Genomic DNA, 15,346 nt, shown 5'->3' with positions numbered 1-15,346 from the left:
GAAAACCAAGCAAAATTTTTCACAGTTTTTCTGGTTTTCTGGATATTGGATAAATGGTTCGATATAGTACAAATATATCAATCCATTTTTCTTTTTAAAAAATAGTTTTTATATGTTGTAATGCAGTAGAAAATAATTCAACCAGAAACTTACTCGGTGGGTATGCTTGCGTCCTTCTAAGCTCTCTGATAATCTGTTGAAGAAACCTTTTTTGATTTTTGCTCGGGGCGGAGGCTAAAACAGAAATAAAAACTTTTATATCACACTGTACAGTGAGGCAAAAAAAAAAAAAACTACAACAACAATCCAAAACCACCAATCTGAATATCTTTTGTTCTAATGATCAGATTTTCATGCACACAATATAAATTTTAATGGTTTAAGGTGTTGTCAACACCTTAACGATTGGTTAATTTTCAAGAAAACGGTCATAAAAGTGACTATTTTTTCCCCCTGAAAATTATTTAAAAATATGTGCATGAACTATATAGATACATTCATTTTCAATTTGTTTTTAGCTTGAAATCTTAAAAAATTAAATTTTTAGGAAAAGCCAGCATACTATGACTTAATGCTGGTTTTCCAGCAGGCAAGGAAAATTTAAAAAATATGTGTCCTAAGCATTAAAAAAGAATTTTATTAAACTTATAATAATATAAATAAAGCATAATATAAATAAGCATAATATAAATAAGCATAATATAAATAAAGATTAGTAATTTTTCCTGAGTGATAAATTTCAAAGCATGAGATACAGAGGCCAACGTCACAATCTGGACAGCAGTACCGAGTTTCCCTCCAACATCTCTTATAAATAAGCTAACTATCTAAAATTACCTTAAAAATATCCTGGTACTGCCATCTGGTGTGTAAAATGAGAAATGAAATGTTTTCCGGGCAAAAGAAACGAATTAGTTTTATTCTTATTGGCGCGTTACTACTGAACACTCCAGCCCAGAAATATCACGGGAACGAGAAAAAGAAGGAGAAAACTCACCCCGTCATTTTCACGGGAGTGAGAAAGAAGGGGTTAAAGTGTTAAAAATTAAATTTTTATTTTGATGAGCTGAAAGTCTAAAAACATGTTTTGTTTTATCATCTAATAATCTAACACCACCAGAAGGGGTAACAAATAATGAGAAATAGTAACCATTTCAACTGACTTCATTGTGTAGGTGCACGGCTTTCAGTTTTGTGCAGGTTTGCTTAGCGTTGATAAATACAAAGAATAGGCATTTAGCTAGCAAAAGAATATAATCTCACAAAATATTTATTACCTCTTTTTCTGTTAGAAACTTTTCAAGGCCTTCATCCTTTCCAAACAGTCGGTGAGACAGAAGTAAACGTAAATATCTGAAAAAGAGAAATATTTAATTTAAAGCAGGGTTGGCAAGATTTTGCCGCAGGTGGAAAAAACCATGGTAAATACCGGTAAAAACCGTCAGGTTTTTACCGGTCAACAGGTTTACAGGTACCGTCAACAGGTTTTTGCCAAGCAAATTGGCAAAAAGTGGCAAAAACCTATATTTTCCAAGATGAGAGGACAAAAACACATTTTTGTGACAAAAGTATTCATAAAATTGAAATATATATTATAAATATGAATAATTACAAAAATTTTTTTATTCCATAATTAAATCATAATGTAATAATACATCATTTTAGTAGTTTAAAGCATTATTGATTGGAAAATTTGCAATTATTCTCTTTTTCCAGTGAAATGAACTTATTTTAAATTAATATAACTATAATTTAAAGCATAAAATATGTATCAAGATGTGTAGTTAATTATTGTACAAATAATATTTTTTTATAATAAATAATAATAATAATAATAATATTATACAAATAATAATATTTATTTATTTGTAAAAAAACATTTATTTAAGGATTCTAAAATGAAAAGAGCTCAAAAACTTTCAATCTTTTAAAAATTATTGTCTTTATATTAATTATTAATATGTTAAAAATAATTTTTTCATGTATTGTATCAAAATTATTATTCCTTAGGATTGATTTAAATTTGTTTCAAGTATTTTGTAATAATATTTAATCAGAAATTTAGATAATTTGGTTTTTGCCGGTTCTTACCAGTTTCTGCCAGTTTTTACCAGGTTTTTGCCACTGTCATGGCAAAAAACCCTTTTTGCCGGCAAAAACTCCAACCCTGATTTAAAGTGATGAATCCTTAAAAAAAAGTTACATGCATGCATGATTTAAAATCTAATAACAAGTAACAAAAAAATAATAAATACTGTTCCAATTGAAGGCAATCCTTATTAAATTGGTCACCCATTAACGTTTTTGTAGAATTTCCTAGTTGTTTCTTTGATCTGGCTTCAGCCATTTCTGATGTTATTGGCGGCCTAGGTGGCAAGGGTGGAAACTGGAAAAAAAATGAGACACACGAAAAAGGATTATTAAAAACAAAGCTAGATGATATTCAAATTAGATAATATGCTTTTTATTTTTATTTAGTCCAATATCCCGAGGTGAGGTCCGTTTACCGGAAAAAGCATAGATTTTCCAGACACTTTTTCTCAATCAAAATAGACAAAACGCATTCCGTTTTCATAAATTTTATTTTAGTTACTTTTTATTAAACAACTACATTTTCTTCTCCCATATAAAACCAAAATCAAATAAATATTTAATGAATTAATATTTGAAAAAACTGCATTAACATGAAGTGTCATCTACAAGTGAAAAAAATGTACTTGAACTTAAATGGATGAATAAAGTATTTTATTAACGATTGAAAATTTGAACTAGATATATATACGAGGGTTGTAAATTAAATAGTGGCAACATAACCTTGAAACTCACAGAAGGGCGGGCATGCGCAAATAGGGTATGGGTGCGGTCAGGTGGCTCTGTTGTCGATGTGTAGAGTGCAAAAAACAGTCGATTTGCTTAGGAGGGTAGTTGTCGTGTGGCGTTAAGGTATGCGAACACGTTCGGAGGATTTTTTTAAAAATATTAAGTTTCAGAACACTTTAATTATGTTTTTATCTTTATGTAAAAACTAATATTAAATAAGAGAAATTAGACATATTATATTTTGTTTTTAAAAGCTAAATAACAAGAAAAAAATGATGTTTTTTTCATAAACTTGTGACAGGATATACTTCACCAAAATTATTGTATCAAAAAAGTGTTATTATCAAAATAAAGAGCTGAATTTTGTCTAGTGATTTGACTACAATCATAAAAATATTTGGAAAAATAAATTTTTTATAGAGAATTGAAAAATTTTTATGAGATTTTTGTCAAATTTTTTACGTTGTATTTCACATTTTAGACAAATAATAAAAAACTATTAAGTATTTTCAATCAATTGTAGCACAAGCACTAGAAAACATTATACATAATACACATACGAATTTTTATTGAAATATATCAACAACTTTTTTAATAATGAATTTTGAAAGTTACTATTTTTGCGTGAAATTACATTCTGAGAAAAAGGTATTTAAAGTATAAATTATATCATTTCTATTTTAAAAATGCTTCAATACTTCTAAAATTCTCCCGATTTGTATGTGATACCTTCCTTTTTTCCCAATTTTACAAATTTTTTGTATTTTTGCAACCCTATTTTTTTTCTGACAATTTTTACATTAGTTAATGAATGGCGTTGAGACTCATACATACGCTCAAAATCAAGTTCTGCAAAACCTTTTAAAGTTTTATTGCCACGACTGACTCCAACTATGTCGAGTATGCTTTTCAGTCCCAGAAAACCTTTATTAAACTGAATAACAGCCAAATACACACCAAATTGTAATGTTTGCAATTCAACGAACACCTCCTTAGGGACAAATTTCCAAATGCCATTAAAGCTACTAATATAAATGATAAATTGAGAGGATCATTTCTAGCAACATTAAAATAATAATTATTTAAGTCAAAGAAAGATAATTATCTCAAAATAAAGATAAATATAACTGTTTCTGTCCCACTTCCGGTTTCGGAATGCTATTTCCGGTTTCATTTTTTAGTCATCGACTAATATTCTTTAAATTATAAATTTTGTTCTAATTGACGCACAGTTAAAATTTAAACTGTTTTGAAAACTAGAATAAACGGAGATTCGTAATATAAAATGTAAAAAAATTGTCATTTTAGGCTAAAATTCACTTTTTCAACGTGTACGGATACCTTAAAGTGAGGAGTATCGTTTCCATCGCTCTAAAGCATGTTGTCAAGAGGCTTAATGACGAAAAAAGATGAGATGCTTGAACCCATTGTGCTACTGTCCTATACGGAAAATCATTTGCGCTACAGGCTTCCACTAATCCTCGATAGCATTCTGTTGCATTTTTATGACTAATGCTTAATTAATCAGAAAATTCCATTCCTTTTTTTGCTCATCTCTATTTAATGAATTAATATTTGAAAAAACTGTATTAACATCATCCACTACAAGTTTAAAAAAGAATGTATTTGAACTTGAAAGGATGAATAAAAAGTATTTTACTTAACGATTGAAAATTTGAACAAGATATAGGGAGAGTGCGAACTAATAGAAGGAATTTAAAAAAGAAAATGGTATTTGATTTTAGTTTCTAACACTGAAGAAATACAAAATTGGTTCAAGATTTATTGTGAAATCAATTCCAATTAAATCAATTCCGAAAATTTTAATCTCATAGTAAAAAAATGAATTTGATCACAAAATAGAGTTGCCAGGGAAGGACAACAGTGACTTCTTAAAAATGTAAACTTTTTGAGAAATTCTGTGAGTCATTCGCTAAATTAAGACAAGTACCTAATTCTCCAAATGTATCTTAAATAGAGCTAATAAGGATTGAGACCTTTTTGATTTAAGTACCAAAAAGCGACTAGTTTAAGTAAAGTTACAAAAATATCAGAAAATTGCAATTTTTTCTCTAAAATTAACTATTTGATTCAAAAGAAAAAGATCTATATTACTACTGTTAAAGGCAAACATTCTTCAAGAAAATTTGAATTTGCAAAGCATTGCAATTGCTTAATTAATAAAGGTGAAAAGTGAAACATTTTTGTGCTAAAGTCATGCAAAAAAATAGATTTTGCCAAACTAGAGTTTCAATTATTAAATTAAAAATATCCCCCCTCCCTACAAAAAGAAAAAAGCTTGAGGAGCTCTTGATTAGAAGGTGTATAACGGAGAGAGCAGCCGGATTTTTCAACAAAAAATATGCACCTTTTAAGCACTCAAAAAATATTTCTAATCACTTTCCAAAAGAATTTCAATTAGGATATGTGCATTCACAAAAATGATTTCTTTCTATTGTTTAAAGTTCTTAATTTATAAACATAAAATCAACAAAATGCAAAAACATTTTCGAAGACTTTAGATAATTGTGATAAAATAATTAGTTTCTGATAAATAATGCAGAGAAAATTGTGAAAATCATGCTTTTTTTAAAATTTATGACAATTGGCAATTCAAAGAAAAAAATCTCCTTTTAAAAGATAGAAAATAAAGCACTTTTTACAAACCCCCAATAAAAAAAGCACCTATAAGAGCTTTGAGAAAAACATAAATAAAAAATAAGAACCTTTAAACACTTTTTAACTTACAATGAGTCCAGGAAGAGGGTTGGCAGTTATGAGGCAGTGTTCAAGCCATTCAAAGTCTTCATATTGCCTTTGAACTGAATAAGATGAATCATCAGATATCTAAAGACAAAGAAAAGAGATTTGTTTAACAGAGATAGAAGAAATAGAATAACAAGTAATAATAAAAATGGATTTTAACCAGGGATTAAAAATTTAAAAAAAACATGTTGAGGTTTGACTGAGGATGGCCAGATATGCATAATATACATGAACGTGTGAACACACACAACGTTAGAGGAAAATTTTTTGCCTTTAAAAAGAAAGTAAAAGAATACCTACCGATATAAGAATTCTTTTTTTCGGCTTAGTGCAGTCACAATTATGTCATTGCATTTGGCTTCCAGGTATGCTGGTATCAGGGATGAGTTTTTTCAATTGAATAAAAAAAAATTTAATCTTTTCAAGAGAGGTCTTTTTTGAATTTCCGATATAAAAAAAGATTTGTTTTCATGCTTTTTCCTACATTCCCATGATTAAAAGTCACGTATTGCAATTAGTGTTCAGACGATTTAAATCCACATATGACGATGGGCATTCAAACAATATAAAATCGGGTTTTGAGTTTTCTTTTTCACAATCTTATAACAAATATTAAATTTTATATTCAAGCGGTTTAAAATTCGCTATTATGATTAGTATTCATGCGACTTAAATACACCAGAATTCACATTCATGCGATTTTAAACTTAAACATCGTTATTTGTATTTACGCGAGTTTAAGATCGAACACCGAGATTCGTATTAATGCAATTTTAAAATCAAACAACGAGATTCGTATTAACACTATCTTAAAATCAAACATCTCAAGATTCGTATTCCTGTGACTTAATAAATCACACAGTGAGATTCCGATTCATGCAACTTATATAAATTGAACCTCAAATAGATATTTTTATTAAAACACTCATTACATTTGGGGGAATTAGTTTCTGAATATTTGATTCTGGATATTGTATATTTAATTTAAGGTAATTTTTCTTACATCAACATACAAATAAAGTACTAAGTAAAACGTTTTTTTGCACAAAATTAGCAACAATTCAAACATATAAATAAATAATTACTTTATTTTAATTATCACGGGGTTAGATTTTAATGTGTATATACAAAAATCTACAAGTTTTCAATTTTACTTCTCTAACACTTAATAAAAAGTTTTGAAGAAGCAATCACAAAACTGACTTACTCTCCTTTATCATATTATTTATGTATTGGAGGTAACTGATACATTGTTATTTTTTTACCAATTATTTCACAGAAATTATTAAGTTTTATTTTCATTGTCTATATTTGAACACTAGTTTATTGTTCTTCAAAATTTGTTTAAAAAATTTTTCTGTGATTAATGGAAATACAGAATTAATGTGAAGTTTTCTTTTTTCTTTTCAATGACGGGTATTTTGGTTTATTTTCCCAATGTACTAAAAAATGTCAGAATTACTACTCTCTTATCAATATACAGTGGGCACATGTGACTAAGACATGGCAGTGGAGTGGTGTCGCCCAAGTCATACAACAACAAAAACTCTTATAGGGTGGGTTACATTCACACAAAAGAAAGGACATACAACACAGAGAGAGAGAGAGAAAGTTACATTCATGCCTAGGGTCTGATTTGAACGCACAACCACTGACCCCAGGGACGGAATAGCCAGGCTGGTAGGGCACTAGGCCCATGTCCAATAGGTCGTGGGTTCGATCCCCGCTGGCTGAAGACTCCCCGTGTAGTAAATGGTGACTGTTGCACATTAAATCTGTCGAGTCGCAAAGTCCTCCATGTTCCCATAACAAATCACACCTCTGGGGGTACTGATGCAGGAGTTTCCGGGTCTTCTGGATTGGGTTCAAAATTACAAGGTTACGGAGTTGAACATTAGTAGTCGTACACCCAAAATTGGGTCAGCTGTTCAATGACGGTTGCGAAATACTAAATAAAACTACTGGTTCCGTAGACCAACAGACCAGTGAACGGTTTGATGCTAAAAGTAAACTTCGGAAATTAAAACTTCAGTTTCATATATGAAATGATCAATTTTGCTATATGGGTATTGCTAATTTTTTACAAGCATCCATTGAGATATTGTTTTTTTCATTAAGATTTTTTTCTCTAGAAAATATAGTAATATTAAAAAGACAAATTTTTGTCTCGTAGCACAAGTATGCGGAATTTGTTGATGTAGTGTACCTGCCACCACAAAAATACAATTCCAATTCACTAGCATATAAGACATGTTAACTGGATTCTACGTTAAGGTACCTTTAGATTGAAGGTTGGCATTGTCGACGTGACTCTCTCCACATGGATGACCCGGACGTGATGTGAACAAGCCTACCTCAATAGAAACTCCCACTTCGATTTGAACAAGATTAATAAGATAGATAATTAACATTGAAGAGTTGACTTGCTACTTGTGACTGCAACATTATCCATCTCCTCCCGCTGTTGCTACTCAGTCTCTATCACACAGAATGTTTGCCTGTATACACTCAACTGTTAATGCAACACAGGAGCAACCAAGACCATGAACTTAATACAGCTCTCACAATCAGTACTCAAAAGTACAGTGATCCTAATACAACTCGCCTGGCTTCTCACAAAACAGCAATGAATCAACTAGTGATATCCGGTTCATTGAATTCTGTTACAGATATAATTCTGGTGGGGGAGTACTGTAGTGTAACTGCCACTACACAAATACAATTTCAATTCACAAGTATATAAGACACGTTGATTCGATTCTATGTCTATGTACCTTTAGATAGATGAAGATTGGCGTTGTCAATGTGACTCTCGCCACATTCCAGATAGTCTAAATTTTACCACACAATATTTCGTTTTTATAAAAAAAATTTTAAAAATTAAATAACCACACAGGAGTTACAATGCATGTAAAAAAGGAATAATAACCATACAGGATGTTACAGAATCAGTTGAAGTTTTTTTTAAGAAAAAAACTTTATACAAAATCATACCTTTTTTGTTTTGATAGTGTATTTAACAACATCGCCATCCTTTTCTACATTTCCAGAAAACTTCACAGAAAACAAAGGCTCAAATGGTTCTGGTGGGAGGGGAGAGGAACAGGTTGAAAAACCGGATACTGTCTCTAAAGTGGGGGAGTTCGGTTCGGAAAAGGTTTCATTCTCTTCATTGGGAAGGTGATTGGATGTTTCCTTTTCTTCCATGTCTACCTTGAGAACACAAAAGTATAAATCAGGGTGTGTAGCTAAATCTCTCAACAAAAAATAACTTTTTAAGCACTCAAAAAGTATTTTTAAGCACTATACACTAACAATATACAAATAATTTTCAAAGACTTCACATGATCATGATTAAATAAGTAGTTTCTGACAAAGAACTCTTTTTCTTGATTATATTAGCCAAAATAAAAAGATTTTTCGATTCAATATCGGAGGGTAGAAAATGAAGCCTAAAACTGAGAATATCTTTCAAAATGCAGCAGAGCTCAAACCCAGCTCAGTAGACGCACATGCGGACTTTCAATTATATCATCAAACAGGTAAAATGATTGGCGCTTTTATACACTAGGAATCAACATTAAGTCGAAATGGATTGTGGCTGAATGAATAATGAACAACGTTGAATAGAACAATGTAAAAAGCACGCTTTTGCATAATACGTGGTGAAAATCATCATGGTAAAAAAAATCTCATTTTCAAAAAGGGAAAATTAAGCACTTCAATGTAATAATTTATGTGTAAATCCTTTTTGTTATTTCTCAGTAAAAAAATTCAATAACACTGAAATCAGACTTTTAAAAATATTATACTCTAAAGAATATATTTATTAATTATATATTGAAAAAGATATTTTACACTTAAATTCTTTTTAATCAACTTGTTTAAATTATTGGCTCTTAAAAAAATCACAATTTAAATAGATTTTTTTTTAGATCAGGTGATTTAAATCTACATTTTAATCATGATTCAAATCAAGATTAAAATAAAGCGATTTAAATCATGCAAATCTTAACTGCAGCCACATTTATTAGCACTTGAAAGATACGCTGAATTTTTCTCACTAGCTCTAATTTTGTTTTTAGTTTTTCCCTACTTCTCTTTAAAAAATTTTATGTATGGAGAAAACCGATTAAATTATTTTAGTTGCACTATAAACAATTATAATCACAATTAAAAATATTAATACACAAAACTATTTTTTATTTCAAACTTAATAGAAATGTTAAATACATAAAAGATAATCTTTTGGGAATATTTTCATAACGATACATGCACCAAAAAGTTGTAAAATTTTAACAAAAACTGGGAACAGGCATGTAAAAAAGGAATAATTCATAGAATATAACTTGTTGCCGCCTCCAGGCAAACCACGATTTACATATATTTTTGGCAAACCACAATAGCATATATTTTTAATAAGCCACTACATATATTTTCAACAAACCACTACAGAAATTTTTAAAGTTTTTGCAAGTATAAAGATCTCTTCACGTCTTGGCTAAGGTAGGTGGTGTCAATAGGTACTGATAAGGAAATATCCCCCATTTATGACACACAAAAATGTATATAAGGAGGGGTTAAAATTTATTATTATTTTTTTCAAACGGCTGTGCGTTCAAAACAGTTTAGACAATACTGGGCTTTGCAGTAACAAAATGATAGTCTATTTCAATCAAAGATACAATCTGATTTATTTTCTTTTCAATTGAGACATCAATTAGAGTCAAGCTATGCCAAATGTGTTCGTATTTTATCATCAGAAGTTGTTAGAATCAGTAAAAATGTTGAAAAACTTTGAAAGCAACATTTTTCATTACCTTGATAAATGAAAATACAATAACATTGAATTTTTTTTTTTTAAAAATACAATAACACTGAATCTAAAGTGTAACTACAGGCAAAGATTACAAAATAATTTGTAATCAAATTTTCCTATTAGAATTAAAAATAAATCATGAAAATGCACACGTAATTTTAAATAAGTTTTAAGCGATTTATTTTAGCAGTTTATAGTTAACATTGAAGTTTATAAGATAAATATAAACAATATTTATATAAGAAATAATTAGATGCATAAAAACACAGAATAAATGCATAGAATAAATTAAACAAAAAAATATTACAGCTTTGAAATGACATTTAGCATTAGTAGATGCTTTTGTTCTGTACGTGAACACCAATACAAAATGAAAGACTTGGAATAATTCAAAACAAAAACGGTAGGCGTTTCACAGTTTGTGTATCGCATTGCAGCGTCTGCTTCCTTTAAATTTGAGTTGAGAAGTATTCATAAATGCATCCTATCTTCAAATTTCATCTTCATTTCAATGATTATAATATTTAATTATTTTCGCATACGAACTTATAGTTTAAAAATTTCTTCTCAAACTTTTCAATGGAGAGAAAAAAAAAGTAAAAATAAAGCGTTTAAAATTTATAACTGCGACTGCATGGTTACCATAACAACTGATCAAGCAAGTAGAAGGACGTTCAATCTTTTTTATTTGTTGCTTGTGGCACCATCACCATCTAACTATAGTTTGTCTAAGAACTCCTCCCGCCACAAAGTCTGAGGCCGTCTGGTGCTATGGAAACAAGAATAGCGCATTTTAGGGAGGGTAGCTCCACTCTAGAAGTAACACAATAGACCGAAGAGATTCCCTTTCTCTAGCCGACCCGATCCGAAACCACTTCTAAACAGGGATCCCGCACCCCTACTTCAAATAGTCATACCTCGTTACCATAGTCACCGCCACAGTTCCAGACGAACGTCTAGAGGAGTTCTTGTTTTAGTTATATGAAAAAAATACTTCTTTCTAATAGAATTTGCTTAGATAACATATTGGTAGCATAAGGTCCTTTTGTTTTCCTGAGAGCTGTTGCTTGGTTTCTAACCTTTTTAATTAAATACACCTATTATAGCTGTTACTGTCATCGCATATCCCTTACAACAAGAAAAATACCCAAATTTGTTTCTTTTATCATTTGTGAATTTGACACTCTGGGGGGTGAACAGTGATGGGGGAATTATGTTAGAAATTTTTCGTTTCTTTGTCCACTATCCTTTTGCAAAAGTTTTTGAAGTTTAATTTAATTACTTCATTATTCCAACAATAACTTCGTGTGGTGACAACTTGGATCAGTCTGCGTAGGGACCGAAGGTGTACGGTATGGATCCTCGTTAAACTATTCCACCTTAAAGTGCTCGACTTCGCTTGTAGGTATGAAGACAGGGTGCCATCCTCGCTTCGATGATGGCACCCTCGCTTCGCTCTCTTGATGTTGGGCTACCGAAGCGAGGGTGCAATCCCCTCTGCAGAGAATCAAAATTGTGAAGGCATGTCTTCAGATTATCCTCAGGGATGTTTCCCAGACCGTCGCCAATAGCGAAATTGTGCATCTCTAGAGCGACGTAAATGAACTACAGCAATAACAGAGGCGTTGTGAACTTATTTTTTTAAAAAGGGGGATTCCCATTTTGCTTAATAAATGTTTTAATTTGATTGAATCAAAAATATAAGACACTTCCTTTAATAAAAAAAATATTTCATTACAAACTGAGAGGATAGTAATTATCGGCAAATTCAACCGTCAACTATGAAAAGGTACCCCAACGTAAAATCGAGTTAACACGTCTTATATACTAGTGAATTGGAATTGTATATTTGTAGTGGTTGATACACTACAGTACTCTCACCACCAGAATTTTATCTGTGATATAATTCGATGAACGGGATTCAAATAGTTGATTCATTGCTGTTTAGAGAAGGCTGGAGAGCTGTATTAAGATCACCGTACTTTTGAATGCTGATCGTGAAAGTTGTATTAAGTCCACTGTCGTGATCGCTCCTGTGTTGCCATTAGCAGTCGAGTGCATACAAGCCGACGTTGTATGTGATCGAGACTGAGTAGCAACAGCGGGAGGAGGTGAATAATATCGCAGTCGCAAGCTAACTCTTCAAATTGAAGCCCTCTTCGTATCGGTCCACGTTGAAGACTTCAATATGGACCATCCATCTTAGTAGTCGTGTTTAAATCAAAGTGGAAGTTTCTGTCTAGGTAGTAGTGTTCACATCACGTCCGGGTCATCAATGTGGGGAGAGTAACATTGACAACACCAGCCTTCATCCATGAAAAGGTTCCTCAACAAAAAATCGAATTAACATGTCTTATATACTATAATTATAAATTGGAATAGTATTTTTGTAGTGGCAGATACACTACATCTACAAATTCCACATACTTGAGCTACAAAACAAAAATCTGTCCTTTTAATATCACTATATTTTCTGGTGAAAAAAAACCTTAATGGAAAAATAAAAAAACTATCGCAATGGATGCTTATAAAAAATTAGCAATACCTATATAGCAGAATTGATCATTTCATATCGCAAACTGAAGTTTTAATTTTAGAAGTTTACTTTTAACGTCAAACCGATCACTGGTCTAGTGGTTACTTATGGGGCCAGTGGTAGTGGGTTCAATTCCCACCGCAGGCATGAATGCAACTTTCTCTGTCTGTGTGTTCTATGTCACATCGATAATGTCAACCGTCCTCTATGAAAAGGTATCCCAACATAGAATCGAGTTAACATTTCTTATATACTAGTGAATTTGAATTGTATATTTGTGGTGGTAGATACACTACGACTACATTAACATCTACAATTTTATTTATTATCTGAATGTCTTCTAGAAGCTTCTATAACATCATTTCCTGTTCCATATTTAATTGTATATAAGGTCATGTGTTTCAAGTAGAAACGCAGTTATCCTGTTTCATGTATGTTGGACGTGTTCAATAAATCATTGTCGTGAGTCAGCTAGATTCTGTTTCTTTCTACGCGACATTTGGTGGGAGCGCCGCGTAACTGAAGCAGATCTGGTCGGTGATTTAAGAAGTCGCCGTTTAAAAAAGGTTTGGAGCCAGAATATTCAAAAATGACCAAAACACCTGTCACTACTCCGATTGTCCAACACATCCGTTATCCATCTTCTTTTTCTGGAGAAGCCAACCAAAATCCTGAAGCATGCATTTATTTTATTGTATAACCGTCGTTGAACAGACAACCAATTTGCCTACTAACCAATTACGCCTACTAATGTTCAAACCCGTAGCCTCGCAATTTTGAACCCAATCCAGAAGACAAGGGAACAAGTATTGGGTTGTTGTTAATTTGCGTCGCACTAGAGCTGCACAATAAGCTATTGGCGACGGTCTGGGAAACATCCCGGAGGATGATCCGAAGACATGCCATCACAATTTTGATCCTCTGCGGAGGGGATGGCACCCCCGTTTCAGTAGCCCGACGACCTGCGCGCGAAGTCGAGCACTTTACGGTAGCACAGTTTAACGAGGACCAATACCGCACACCCTCGGTCCCTACGCAGACTGATCCAAGTGGTCACCCACCCGCACACTGACCGCAGCCAGTGATGCTTGACTTCGACAAGTATTGGGAGAATTTTGCCTTCGTGGAGGGCTTTTTGATGGAACTAGCCCGCATTTGCGTTACATAGAGAGGGAGAATACGAGAACCTCCCACGGTCAGCCTGACCGCAAGGGGACTCTAATACATGATCCGTTTACCACTGATATTTCACGTCAGCACTGTGATCGGTGCAAGCCGGATGCGGAATTCGTATCGACCAGCCATTGCTGGGATTCGAACCAGGTTCGCCTTTTTGGAAGGCGAGCGTTCTATCCCCTGAGCCATCGCTGCTCTTGAAGCATGATTAAAAGAATATGATCTTGTCATCAAACATAACGATTAGGACGAAGGAACATGTTTTGCAAATGCCTACTTTTTTCTAAGCGGTACTGCCAAGTTGTGGTTTGAAAATAATACAAGTCTATCGACATCTTGGACAGCATTCAGAACTAAATTAAAAGAAGCATTTTCTGATATTTTTCAATCAGTGTATCGTGCCGAAGAAGTACTGAAAGCCCCGAGCTCAACAACATTGAGAGACGAACCTTTGATTCATTTAAGCAGTACTGGGATTATGTCATCGCGTCAACCCAAGCGTGAGTGAAGCAGACAAGGTTTCTCATCTTATGAAGGGCATCGCAGAAAACATTTCTTTGGTAAGTTTTACTTACCAAAGAGGTAACAACAACTGCCGCTTTCATCCTGTCAACATGTCGGCGCCTGGCAGCAGCGAGTAGTAGTAGTTCATTTACGTCGCACTCGAGTTGCACAATGGGCTATTGGCGACGGTCTGGGAAATATCCCTGAGGAGGATCCAAAGACATGCCATCACAATTTTGATCCTCTGCGGAGGGGATGACACCCCCGCTTCGGTAGCCCGACGACCTGTAAGCGAAGTCGAGCACTTTGCGGTAGAACAGTTTAACGAGGACCAATACCACACACCCTCGGTGCCTATGCAGACTAGTCCAAGTGGTCACCCACCCGCACACTGACCGCAGCCAGTGATACTTGACTTCGGTGATCTGCCGGGGACCGTGTCTTAACGATCAGTTCACTGCGGGATCCTGGTAGCAGCGAATAATTAATTAACGGAAGTTTGAAAGCCTACCAAATGCCGTACCAGTTACGTCATTGAAGATAATTTTGATTTATTGTCAATGATACGCCAAGTCTTACAGGAAGAAATCGATTTGGCGAATACCCTTTTCCATCTACGCTGGACGTGTTCAATAAATCAGTGTCATCAGTCATCTGGATTCCGTTTCCTTCTACGCGACACTATGAGTTTCTACAATTTTTTTTTTTTAAAACTGTGGAATTTG

General features: G+C 33.0%; 1 protein-coding gene across 2 annotated transcripts in view; it reads right to left on the bottom strand.

Moving 5' to 3' along the window:
* LOC107441438 (sorting nexin-5) overlaps positions 1-11,036 on the bottom strand; it is a 32,742-nt gene extending 21,706 nt beyond the window's left edge. Inside the window, exons 1-6 of one of the 2 annotated variants that reach the window (XM_043038825.2) lie at positions 10,713-11,036; positions 8,581-8,799; positions 5,569-5,667; positions 2,256-2,386; positions 1,278-1,353; positions 154-234 (exon numbers count right to left, since the gene is read on the bottom strand). In XM_043038825.2, the coding sequence (XP_042894759.1) occupies positions 154-234; positions 1,278-1,353; positions 2,256-2,386; positions 5,569-5,667; positions 8,581-8,793 (600 nt within the window). In that variant the 5' untranslated portion in view covers positions 8,794-8,799; positions 10,713-11,036. The remainder of the gene's footprint in view (positions 1-153; positions 235-1,277; positions 1,354-2,255; positions 2,387-5,568; positions 5,668-8,580; positions 8,800-10,712) is intronic. The other variant, XM_043038824.2, reaches the window with a different exon arrangement.
* Between the last annotated feature and the right edge of the window lie 4,310 nt (positions 11,037-15,346).

Source organism: Parasteatoda tepidariorum, chromosome 10, assembly GCF_043381705.1.
Source record: "Parasteatoda tepidariorum isolate YZ-2023 chromosome 10, CAS_Ptep_4.0, whole genome shotgun sequence".
NCBI classification, from domain to species: Eukaryota; Metazoa; Arthropoda; class Arachnida; order Araneae; family Theridiidae; genus Parasteatoda; species Parasteatoda tepidariorum.
This window is presented reverse-complemented; position numbering and strand designations above follow the sequence as displayed.